This window comes from Nerophis ophidion, linkage group LG04 (genome assembly GCF_033978795.1).
Source record: "Nerophis ophidion isolate RoL-2023_Sa linkage group LG04, RoL_Noph_v1.0, whole genome shotgun sequence".
NCBI classification, from domain to species: domain Eukaryota; kingdom Metazoa; phylum Chordata; class Actinopteri; order Syngnathiformes; family Syngnathidae; genus Nerophis; species Nerophis ophidion.
Window position 1 is genome coordinate 41,139,812 of NC_084614.1, and position 13,408 is coordinate 41,153,219.

A 13,408-nucleotide genomic window follows, 5' to 3' on the forward strand; every position below is an offset into this window, starting at 1 on the left:
TATATGTACATATTGCATCATTATGCCTCATTTGTAGGTATATTTGAGCTCATTTAGTTTACTTTAAGTCCTCTTAATTCAATTTATATCTCATGACAAACTATCTGTATGTAATATGGCTCTTAATTATCGGGGGGGGGGGTGTCCTTTTTTTTTCTTTTTTTTCTTTTTCTTCTTTGTCACGAAAAAGGGACGTTTTTGTCTTGAAAAAGCGAGTTTTTTGTGGTTGGTGCACTATTTGTAAGTGTATATTGTGTTTTTTATGTTGATTTAAAAAAAAAATTTTTTTAAAAAAGTTTTTTTTATTTATTTATGTTTTTTATATAAAAAATTATTCTGCGGCCACGGCCCGGTGGTTGAGGACCACTAATCTAGAGAGTAGAACAGGGGTAGAGAACCTATTGCTCTCGAGCCACATGTGGCTCGTTTGATGACTGCATCAGGCTCTCAGATAAATCTTAGCTGATGTTGCTGTGATGGGTCAAATGCAGAGAATAATTTCGCCACATCTAGTATGTGTGTGACTATCATTGGTACTTTAACTTTAATCCAGTAAGTAATAAATAATTCCGCTGGTAATCACAGTATTAAAAATAAGGACAGGTCATCTGGTAATCACAGTGTTAAAAATAATGAAGAACATGACAGTAAAATAATGTGACTATACGTTAAAGCAAGGGTCGGCAACCCGTGGCTCTAGGGCCGCATTTGGCACCGCTGTAGAGGCTCCCTGGAGCTTTTTTAAAAATGTATGAAAATGGAAAAAAGATGAGGGGGAAAATATATTCTTTGTTTTAACATAATTTTTGTAAAAAAAACATGACATAAAAACTTCCTAAATGTTAGAAAAAACACTGTTTATATTAAACATGCTTCACTTATAAGAGTATTTGGTGAGCATCCTTTTAATCCTACTAATAATATCAGTGGTCTTTGAACTCACCGCAGTTTGATTGATTGAATTTATAAATTTGGGAAAAATTGCTTCGGTTTGTTCCTTTTGGAACAACCGAGGTACCATTGTTTACATAATTGAGTTTATTTGAGTGTAATTTTTGGAACACAGCCACAGCCCGACACTTTCCATCCTCAATAGTCTCAAGTCGTTATTTTGGCGGTAGGAGAGTGACTAACTCAAGGGGTTGCAGTTCACAATAAAAAAAAATTGAAATAAGGAGAAGTGGCTATATTTTGTGATATAACGATTGAAAATGTCATATCACGGTTATTGTGACCAAAATGATCACGGTTATCATTAGAGGTGGGAATCTTTGGCCACCTCACAATTCGATTAGGATTACAATTCAGGAGCTACTATTCGATTAAAAATCGATAGTTGATGCATCTTTAATTTATGTATTTAGATGCTGTTTTACATTTATTTTATTTTCACTAAATACGCGTTTATCAATATTAAAAACAGTGCATTTGTAATAATAAACTGTTAAATTAATTCCCATCTTTATTAAATTAATGAAAATGTGTGCAAAACTGGAACATTAGTGCCCGATAATAAAGGAGCTGGTCGGATTTCTCGGTGAAGTGGCTCGCTGCAGTCAGCCAAGTTTGTAACTATTTATTTAAAATTTATAAATCGATTATCGATTATTCACATTTACTAATTGATTTTGTAATCGTCCATGTCCGATGCAAAGGGTCATCTCAGGCCGCACACACCCCCTCAAGAGACCTGGTTTCTAATCGCATAATCTAGATGTGTTAGTCTGACTTTGGAAAAACCGAACACAATCAGATTTAGGGTTTTTCTATGAGTTGAAGGATGCTTATTTAGAGCCAAACTATTTGAGAAATCAGGAGTTTTACCACGGTTTAATCGTTACGTCCTGTGCGCAATGAGACAACACACTCTTTGCACCCACAGAAACTAAGTTTAAAATAAGATGTAGTTCCAGCGTTTAGATCTTTCCCCATCTTTACTGAACAATGGCGCCATTCTGCTTTTGTCATACCCACTTGTCTTTCTCCGATTATGTCTTTCGTTGGGAAAATTCCAAGGAAGAGACTTAGAGGACAGAAGAGGGTTTTTGTCGTTAGCCAAAGTCTGTGCTGCACTGCATTTGTTTATTGAGTATACTCCTAACTGGAGGCATATTTCCTGTGACTTACTTTAAATGTGTATTTTGTAGGAACCAAACCTACAGTTACAATCCCAAACATTAGATTACGAATCCATGCACAGTTACACCCCTAGTGAAGTGTACTAATAGATATTCCCACCACTGATAACCATCTGTTTCTCTCTTACTGTATGTCAGACAAAGAATTAGTCTGGTTATTAGATGAAGACATTTTTTTTCCCCCTTGACAAGTAGGAACTATGTGGCTGTCAAAACACTGGAATCGCATTGACAATGTACAATAGTTTCTGATGGTGTGAGTCTTTATGAGGCCTGGATCATTTTGAAATCACAGTATAGTAAAGTATCCATCACAATAAAAAGTCACTCTTAATTGTTGGGTAGAATAACTAAATCATTCATTGTTTGGGATTATCTTTATGTTTTTGATTAACATTCTAAGACCAAAGGACTCCCGTATAGAGGGGAGCTGGGTTGCATCTGTGTGGCTATGTTGATTGTTACACGAAAGTCATCTCAATAAACACATGTTATATATTCACATAACCAGAAAAACGTAACCTACTAGCTGAAACAAACCAAATTTCAAGAAGACAGTTGAAACTCCAGGATTTTAAATGGGCAAATGTCGACTTGTCCAGGGTGTACGCCGCTTTCCGTCGGAATGCAGCTTCGATAAGATCCAGCAACTCCCGCCACCCCAAAAGGGACAAACGGTAGAAAAATGGATCGATGGAAATGTCGGAAACTATGACACGATTCATGACAAGTCAGTCGGGCTGGGCCAAATGGAAAAACAATTATCACAATAAATGTTTTTATTGATTAATAACCTGATGATTTGTATTGTTTTTAACCTGCTAGTTTTAAAGCACCTGTACTAAAAACTAAAAAAACTAGAGATTAGTTTAAACTATTATAAACATACTGAATAAACAACAACAGTGTCATAACGGAGAGGTTTTCACAGCTTGCTGCGAAGTTTGTTCTCCCGGGATGCAAACAGACTATTCCGGACCAGGCGTGAAGGTAGGAACATATTTATTAATCTAACTCAAGTAGGGCTCCAACTAACGATTAATTTGTTAATCGGTTAATCTATTGATTATTATTTTGATTAATAATCGGATAAAAAAGATAAACTATATTTCTATCCTTTCTAATACTTTATTTTAAAAAACAGCATAGACTTAGACAAACTTTAATGATCCACAAGGGAAATTGTTCTGGCACCATGTCCTTTCGACTTGCCAAACATAACAATAACAAGGCAGGTATTAGAAAAATGTTGTTGTTTTTTTTATAAAGTGCACCATTGTCCTGCACAATAGCAATAATTTGCCTAGGGGAATTTCAAACCTGTCTACTACCTATTCGAACCATTCTGCAATGTTGGATGCTGAATGTCTTTCCTCTAGTGGCATGGTCATAAGGCAGATTGACTTCATGTTCCATTCGTCTCCAACCTAATGGCATGTATTGCCAAGGTAGGCTTCCTTGGCTACACTTGTCCACACATCAGTGGTCAGAACAATTTTGCTCTGGGTGGCTTTAATGTCAGTTTTCACAGCTTGAAATGTCTGCTCATACTTCTTCTCCATCAGTTTGGTAAAATGGGTCCTCGAGGGAAGAGTGTAACCAGGGTTTAGGATGTAAATCCTTTTTCTGAAACCGTCATCCTCCACCATTGATAGTGGCCTCATGTCAGTCACCAACATATTTAGGACACTATCAGTCAATGCAGCCGCTTGCTGTGGCGAGCACACCTTCCTTTGGACCAAGTCTCTAATGCTGGCTTGTTTCTTTCTGAAATGAGAGAAACCATATAATGAACGTACATAGTAGCAACATTTACATGTAACTCAATACATACTTAGTTGATTTATTTGATAATTTCTGATGTAAAAGACACATTTTTTCATATCATAGTCACTGTTGCCTAGTTTTTCTTGTTATATTGTTATTTTTACTGTTATATTTTTATTCTTATGTTGCTTTTTTATTTTTATTCTTATTGTAATATTTCCTTTTTTTTTTTTTCCCATTTAAACACCCGTTATTTACTTTTTAAATTCCATCTCAATTCTGTACACTGCTGCCGGAATTTAAAAGTTTCCTGAGGGAACTCCCTGAGGGAATCAATAAAAGTACTATCTATCTATCTATCTATCTATCTATCTATCTATCTATCTATCTATCTATCTATCTATCTATCTATCTATCTATCTATCTATCTATCTATCTATCTATCTATCTATCTATCTATCTATCTATCTATCTATCTATCTATCTATCTATCTATCTATCTATCTATCTATCTATCTATCTATCTACATATCTATCTATCTAATTACACCACCACATTAAAAAAAAAGCTAAATGAAATAAATGGACATTGGGGATGCAGCATACAACAATAATAACACAGAAATGTAACTCATCAGATCAAAACTGGGTCAGATATTGTACATGTTTCTGTTGTGAATAATAAAGGATTCATTTTAGGCTGCCTGTGAATAATAGCATGGAATATTCCAGCACCTTCATAACGTTTATATTACTAAAGCGTCACTCAAATATTATATAGCTTTATCGGGTCCGGCTACATTGATCCATTATGAAACCAACCTGAGATATTTCTGTCCGTTACGTTTATTTCCAAATTGGTAAACGTGCGTTTTCGTTCTCAAAACGGAGTCAAATGTGCCGGAGACACAACAACAGAGACATAACGTTAACGTTACTCACAAAAAAGCTGAATTTATGAATGCCTGTTGCCGCTCATAACAACACAGAAAATGAAGACCTCGCACTCTCCAAGAAGTTCCTAACACTCTGAAAGTTAATACACAACAGTTGCTGCAGTGCTGCTTTAAAAAAATCTCCTCGTTAACAACATATTAAAAACACACAAAGACGGAGACAACGGATCAATGTACTCGGACTATGGACTTAAAAAGTTACGTACCGTGAGTTTTTTTCTTCATCCATGGATCCAACATGCTTCCTCTTAAGGTGCTCCCAAAGCGATGTCGTACTTCTTTGCCAGGCGAGGTCGATGCTGCACGTTTTGCAGGAAACGGTCTTCTTTGCAGTGTTTAAGGTGAAGAACTCCCACACTTTTGACGACTTAGGTCGTACACTTTTCTCCATTGCACTTACACTATAGCTCCTGTTTTCCTCCACCATTTTTCGAATGTTTCCAGACAAAGGCTACGACTTGGTCACGTGAGCTGCACATGACACAGCTTTGGCTGGCTTACTGCCACCTCATGAGACATAGCCCTGTTTTGTACTTTTTTGTACTTATTTTGATTATTGTTTCTCAGCTTTTTGTAAATGTTGCAGTTCATAAATAAAGGTTTAGGAAAGAACGAAAGGAAGAAGAAGAAGAAAAAAAAAGAGCTTCTGTGCATGCGCACTGCACACATCAAACGAATCGATGACTAAATTATTCGCCAACTGTTTTTATAATCGATTTTAATCGATTTAATCGATTAGTTGTTGCAGCCCTAAACTCAAGAAATCTTCTCAGGCCATGAGGTAAACCAACATAAACTATGGCATGGAGCAAACAAAAAACTTGTTGAATGAAACAAAACAACATAAACTGTGGCGTGGAACAAACAAAACTTAGTTGGACACGGCATGAAGCAGACAACATGAACAATGGTATCGCGTGAAAACATGCAATGACGCCAGGCCGACTGACTGGCAAAGACAGGCTTGAATAAGGGTCCGAACACCAGAAACAGGTGAAAATCATAAGTCGGCATGGGAACCAAACAAAACAAGGGAGTGCAACCAGGAACTAACAAAAAATAAAAAAAACAAATTCAGACCACCGATTAAATAATAGAATGCACAGTAACATACCCTGAGCCGTTCTGTGTGGAGTTTGCATGTTCTCCCCGTGACTGCCTGGGTTCCCTCCGGAAAATCTGGCTTCCTCCCACTTCCAAAGACATGCACCTGGGGATAGGTTGATTGGCAACACTAAATGGGCCCTAGTGTGTGAATGTGAGTGTGAATGTTGTCTGTCTTTCCATGTTGGCCCTGTGATGAGGTGGCGACTTGTCCAGGGTGTACACCGCCTTCCGCCTGAATGCAGCTAAGATAGGCTCCAGCAACCCCCGCGACCCTGTAAGGGGCACGCGGTAGAAAATGGATGGATGGATGTATTATTAATTTTCTTTTAACTTTTTTGTATTTAGGCAATTTTTCACTAATAACACGTTTTACAAGGCCACATTGAACACATCATGATAACATAACTGACCTTCGTCAGATACTAATAATTAACAATTTTGAGCATCTGACGAAGGTCAGTTGTGTTATCATGGTTTAGTTGCTCAGTAATTATGAATAATAATGTTTAATAATTACTCAGTAATTATTCGTTACTAAGTAGAACTTGAATGTGTCATAGTACAATTCAATGTAGCCTCTGATGGGTTCACACTGGAGCACTGTCCCACAGTGATTTGTGGTGACTTTTTTTTAACGAACTGGTGACCTGTCCATTTCCTACCGCTTATTCCCTTGTGGGGTCGATAGGTGCCAGCGCCCCCCGTGGCCCCACAAGGGAATAAGCGGTAGAAAATGGATGGATGGATGGGTGACCTGTCCAGAGTGCAATGCGGCCAGATGACAGCTAACGTAGACTTCAGAGTCCAGCCTTTGCCCCGTCAAAGGTAATGTTACAGACATTAAATGAATGAACAAGTAGGCTAATTGTTTCATCCACCCTCGGTAGTTCTACTCTCTTTTCATTCTTAGAAAAAGTTTTTTTTATTGTCGACGGCATGGTCTTACTGCATACCTTCTTCTCAAATATTTTCTGGTGTTTCTTTTTTGGGGGGCATCTTAACGCTGCTGGAATTCGCTCACACCCACTTAATTCCAATGAGAATGAACCATGGGAAGAACAGTTTTGCTAGATAGTAGTAGCTGATGGTCTTTTGGTGGGTTTATGACCAACAGTAATCTGTTTTGCTCAATAAAAAGATACAGACCATCTTGAGGTGAAGGAGGAGAAGGATCCTTCTCCTCCTCGAAACGTCTCGGCTGACATCGTCATTGTTTTAACTGTCGGGATCACTTGTTGAAAAAAGTACAAAATAAATTATGTGTTTGTTTAGAGTTTAGGTTGGATTTGGATTTTGTGCGCTGCATACATTTTCTGTGCGCAAAGGTCACGGGAGAAGTGTGCAATTGCTAAGGTGCGAACCTTAGAAAGAAAATTGGTGTGGAGTCTGTGGACCAAATAATTTTTTAAGAAGGAGCCAGGGAGGTTATTGAAATTAGAATATCTTATGACTAAGTGATGGCGTTGCGCGGTTGGGAGAATGGCTGTGCCAGCAACCTGAGGGTGCCTGGTTCGATCCCCACCTTCAACCAACCTCATCACGTCCTTGAGCAAAACACTTCACCCTTGCTCCTGATGAGTCGTGGTTAGGGCCTTGTGTGTGAATGGGTGAATGTGGAAATAGTGTCAAAGCGCTTTGAGTACCTTGAAGAGAGAAAAAGTATACAAGTGTAAGCCATTTATGACTTGTGGCTTTATTTTAAAATCTGATTAATTTGAATGAATATATATTAGTTTAGCGTATGCATATTCATTTTGTCTTAGAGGCTACTGGGGGCTGTGTGTGGGCTCTTGCGGGCTCTAGGCCCTTAGAATTGTCATCACTTTCTCTTTATACAACGGCCCTGAAAATAGCAATGCTTAAAGGGGGACTGCACTTATTGGGGAATTTTCTCTTATCATTCACAGTCCTTGTGTGAGACAAGCACACACAGGTTTTTCTTTATTTATGCATTCTAACTCATAAATAAACGCTAGCAAGAGTCAGCTAACAATGGCGGTAATGGTGTTTGCCCTATTCCGCAGACCCTCCAACAATGTTTTATGTACACGGTGTGAGTATATATGTAATGTAGTACCAGGCACGATAATAATCAACATTCAAAATGTATTCATTTAACAGATGCAACATTTGCACTTTCCTTCAACAACAACTAATAATCATGACAGACTTCATGAAAGCCAACATTGACTAACTTGGGACAAATGATGATTCAGAACCTTACATTTTTTTAACCTGAATATACAAAGCAGGGTTTCAACTAGATTGCCACTATATATGTAGTGATCGGGGCATAGCTACAGGTGTGGTCAATATGATGTCATCATATATCAAATCAATGCAAACTTTATTTTACATATATGATGATCATTTTGATTTGCAATGATGCATGTATTTTCTTTAAAAACGCAAACATTTTTTTATGTATATTTAAAAACAATTATGTGTTATTAGTTATTAATAATAACATATTTTTTCTAATATCAGAATCAGCTTCATTGACCAAGTATGTTAACAAACACGGAATTTGATTTTGTAGACTGTGCTGTCTTTGTTCAATGCAATTTCAATTGTTGCTGCTTAAAGGCCTACTGAAATGAGATTTTCTTATTCAAACGGGGATAGCAGGTCCATTCTATGTGTCATATTTGATCATTTCGCGATATTGCCATATTTTTGCTGAAAGGATTTAGTAGAGAACATCCACGATAAAGTTCGCAACTGGAGAAAAGCCCTGCCTCTACCGGAAGTCGCAGACGATGACGTCACATGTTGATGGCTCCTCATATATTCACATTGATTTCAATGGGAGCCTCCAACAAAAACAGCTATTCCGACCGAGAAAACAACAATTTCCCCATTAATTTGAGCGAGGATGAAAGATTCGTGTTTGAGGATATTGATAGCGACGGACTAGAAAAAAAAAAAAAAAGGTTTTAGAAACATTTAATAGGATATTTCTGGGAAATCCCTTATCTTTCTATTGTGTTGCTAGTGTTTTAGTGAGTTTAACAGTACCTGATAGTCGGAAGTGTACGTCCACAGCCAGGTGTTGACGCGCAGTGTCTCGGGGAAGTTGACGGCAGCTGTACGGGAGGCAGAAGTTCAGCTGATATCCGGTAAGTGGCGACTTTTTGACCACAATTTTCTCACCGAAACCTGCTGGTTGACATGATCCATAGGAAAGTTTCACCTCTGTGAATTTTAAACAAGGAATCACCGTGTGTTTGTGTGGCTAAAGGCTAAAGCTTCCCAACTCCTTCTTTCTACTTTGACTTCTCCAATATTAATTGAACAAATTGCAAAAGATTCAGCAACACAGATCTCCAAAATACTGTGGAATTATGCCGTTAAAGCAGACGACTTTTAGCTGTGTGTGTGCGCAGCACTCATATTCATAACAGCCCGTGACGTCACGCGTACACGTCATCATTACACGACGTTTTCAAGAGAAAAGTCCCGGGAAATTTAAAATTGCAATTTAGTAAACTAATCCGGCCGTATTGGCATGTGTTGCAATGTTAATATTTCATCATTGATGTATAAACTATCAGACTGCGTGGTGGGTAGTAGTGGGTTTCAGTAGGCCTTTAATGTGAAATGTAAAACAGACTACGTTAGATTCTGCCCTCCCTGATTGTTAGAGTTTACTTTACCAAATGTGTAAACAGTCATTTGAATTAAATATGAAAAATATACCTTGAAGTGTTTTGTTTATATTCTAGACAATGAAGTCACTGTAAAACTAAAACTAGGCACACTAAGGAAAGTAAATTACATAAACACATGAAGTTCACACACGTATAATCGTGTTAAATTAATTATTTAGTTTTGGGGGAAAAAACAATACAGGTATGCAAGATGAAGGTTGGCTCTCACATCGCTGGCTTAATGGTAATGTACAATGGACGTAATAGATGACTCTCATTAGCTTCACTGTAAATTACTGTGAATTACTGATATATTGTTAACCTGTTTACAAAAAAATGTATGGTATAATACTGGCTGCTGTGGGTCCCAGGACTTCGCCGTAAAAAAAATAATGGCCATCAGCTTATCCCCAGGTGCATGTCTTTAAAGGTGGGAGGAGACTCCACACAGAAAGACCCTCAGCCCAGGAATCGAACCCAGGCTCTTCTCACTGTGAGGTACAAGCACAGGGGAAGTGGCTACCACCACCATCGAGTGTGAATGTGGAATGAAAGATGGGTTCTCACTTCTCTGCGAGCGCTTTGAGTATCTAGTTAATAGAAAAAGCCCTCTATAAATCTATCCATCCATCCATCCACCCATTTTCTACCGCTTGTCCCGTTCGGGGTCGCGGGGGGTGCTGGAGCCTATCTTAGCTGCATTCGAGTGGAAGGCGATGTACACCCTGGACAAGTAGCCATCTCATCACAGGGCCATATATAAATCTAATCTATTATTATTATTATTTTTATCAATATTTTTACTGAGAAATTTGTTTCAATATACAAAACTTTTCTATTTATAAAACGTGTTTACAAATAAAAATAAAAATGACAGTATCCAATCCTTCTGTGGCAGTCCAAAAGTATTATGGCAGACCTTCACAAATAAATGAATGTATGGGAACGTGTCCCTTGCTCTTAATATACTGGTAGGGGGAACGCTGGATTTTATGTTTTGTTTTTTGTCTGTGGAATAGGTTGCAGACCAATAAAAAAAACAAGCTGGAGGAGTCAAATGGCCCGCAGGCCACATTTTGACGCCCCCTAGCATACAATATAATAAGCATGGCATTGCATTGTACAGTACTGATGGTACTGATCCCCTGCTGTAATCACCAACCTCCTGACTACAACTGGTATTGATTGTGTTTCTTGTAGTGAACTGATCATTAACATGACTGTCAGTTGTAACAAAGGAAAGAAATCCCTGTGCTCTTAGAGCCGAGCCCCTCAGTCGAGCTTTAGAAGCTACGGACACGCCGAATTGAACCGAATCACCCGTCTTTTATCAGCACTTTCCGTCCCCTCACTCAAAATGAACGTCTTTCATTCGTTCGTCTTTGTAATTACCAACCGGTCGAGCCCATTTCGCTTGGCAAACCTGCGTCTTCCAAAAGCCCAGCGAGGCTCAGGCAGAACGAGTGATCATCTAAACGATGCTAATGGAGCGCTTGGCACAGGAATGTGAGCTGTAGTTCTTCCCCCCTGTTTTTTTGTTTTTTTTTGTTGGGAAGGACACAGGTGCCCTTGCAGAGCGATGTGACGTGAGCAGACTGTGAATTTGCCAGGTGGCGATGGAAGAAAGAGCGAGGGGGGAGAGATAGGAAAAACGACGATAGATGGAGTCTACAGGGAAGCTTTGTCTATATACACACTGGCTCCAATATGCTGGAAAGACCAAAAATAAACGGTTCTTGATTCACTGGTGGAGGTGGAAACGGACCACCTTGTTGTTGTTTGACCTGCTGTCTACTCACACACATGCACACACACACACATTGCAGTTGTTATGTCTCTTAAGATACCTTTCTGTGTGAGATTTATAGGCGTAGTGATTGGCTTCATCGCCCTCCTCCCCTATCCCCCACCCTCCACCATTCTGCGGCACTGCCATTTGCAATGGTTGATGAGCCCCTCCGCCCTCTCAAACATGGCCGTCTAAGGGACGGGGGGTAGGGGATGAGGGGGGGTGGCGGCGTGGGCGTACAACCCGCCGTCTACAATCACTCCTCCTCAGCGTCCTTCATCATCCGCCTACATTATCAATACACCCCCTTCAGTCGCCGCTGAAGGTCACACCGCACGCATTCGTGGTCCGTGGCTCTCGACGCGGTTGGCCTCGACGCCTCATCCCATCGGTTTCCTCGGGAGGAAAAAAAAGGCGAGTGGACGGGCCCCCGTGCTTTATAGTGCTGCGTCAAAAGAGGCGGAGCACGGGGTGAAAATTCAATTTTTTGGGACCGGCTTTGGGGGGGGCGGGGACGTGACGGCTCACACGAGGAGGCCCGCCATTGGCCAAGTGGAGTGTCATTCCCGCGCGCTGCCGCAGATGGACAGGCCACTCGATGAATATGGATGAGAGCAGTAAAAAGGGTGATGCGGCAGGGAAGACCCCCCTCCCTCCTCTTCCTCCTTCACACCGATGCAGGCTCGAACAATGCGTGCCGTCTTTCACTGAAAACACTGAGAGCCTGCATTAGCATTTTCGCAGACAATTGAAGCTGCGGCCAGCTGCTGGCATGGCTCGGACACTGCGGTGAAATCCCTTCTTCCGCACCCGCCGATGAAACAGTGGAAAAAGGTTGACTGGCCGCATTCCTTAACACTACGCTCGCACCTATGCCCAGGCTGATGTTAAGATACCCTTAAGAGATTGCGCCCCGGCATTGATGGCGATCTGACACAGGACTTGAGAAGCAGCAGATCTCATAATGGGTGAGCTTCAAAACTCTTTTTGTCTTACTTGTTGAATTTACTAGACGTGCTCATTAAGTGCTCTAAACTATGGGTCATTTTGGTAAGATGGTCCATCTAAATGCGCAATGGTTAACCAGTTGTGTGAAGAAGGGAGGACAGCCATACCCCCCTGACCCACCCCCTTTGGGTGACTTAACTAATGATATTAGCTTCAGCAGTATTTGGAAGATGGGGGTTTGAACTAAACACCCCACTGGCTCAGCATCCCGATTCGCCCCACTGTTCGAGTTCCCTTGGCGGATTGCAGCAACAGATTGCTGTGTTTACTCTACCACATGATGTCGTTGAAACCTGTTACTGTGATCTCAGACGTGAGGTTGGAATTAATTATTGATGACTACAAACATGACCGCGAGGGGTCGACCGAGAAAAGCCATAGCGGTTTTGCGTTCCCACCCCAGCCCCCCACCGCATTTACCTGACGCCAAGCTGGAAGTTACGCAGTGGGTTTTGGGCTTGTCTGTAAACAACAGGTCTTTCCATGTTGGGCTCCTGCAACAGGAGTCATTCCAATCAAATCTTCAGCATGGCTACAGGACCACGGACCATACAGTGCCAGAGTAGTAGATGCGTTACAGTGACTGTGTCGGTCATGCGTGATCTGAATTTTTTTCACCAAGGTCATTTTATAGTTATCCCAATATGCGGATTGCGGCAGGAGAAGCAACCGCCTCGTGAAAATTCAATGATTAGAAATCGAAAAATTCTCACGTTGGTGGAAATAGCATAACGAGAGGACCCAGTATGTTTACATTTCTACATAAGATTTATAGTAAATTTACAATATTGAACGCAAATTTAAAAAAAAAAGAATCAACTGACACTGACACAGTTGTCTTTCTGTTAGCTGGGAAATTATTGGGTGTCTGAATGGAACATGAGGGGCATATTAATGCAAAGAGGAGAGGGGCAACTGTTTAGGCATGACATTGCCATCCGCTGTCACGTTCCTCCACATGACACTTTAACACGTGTATTGAGGCAACAGGTT

General features: G+C 40.3%; 1 protein-coding gene and 1 long non-coding RNA gene across 3 annotated transcripts in view; one reads left to right on the forward strand and one right to left on the reverse strand.

Annotated features, from left to right (window-relative positions):
• The window catches only part of nova1 (NOVA alternative splicing regulator 1), a 107,899-nt gene that overhangs the window by 12,155 nt on the left and 82,336 nt on the right, over positions 1 to 13,408 (forward strand). Inside the window, exon 1 of one of the 2 annotated variants that reach the window (XM_061898073.1) lies at positions 12,098 to 12,375. The exons of the other annotated variant lie outside the window; for it this stretch is intronic. Within the exon in view, the coding sequence (XP_061754057.1) occupies positions 12,372 to 12,375 (4 nt within the window). The 5' untranslated portion in view covers positions 12,098 to 12,371. Of the gene's footprint in view, positions 1 to 12,097; positions 12,376 to 13,408 lie in introns of those variants that run through there. 2 annotated transcript variants of the gene reach the window in all.
• Positions 1 to 13,408, reverse strand: part of LOC133551406 (uncharacterized) — a 48,152-nt gene that overhangs the window by 3,460 nt on the left and 31,284 nt on the right. The window lies entirely within an intron of this gene.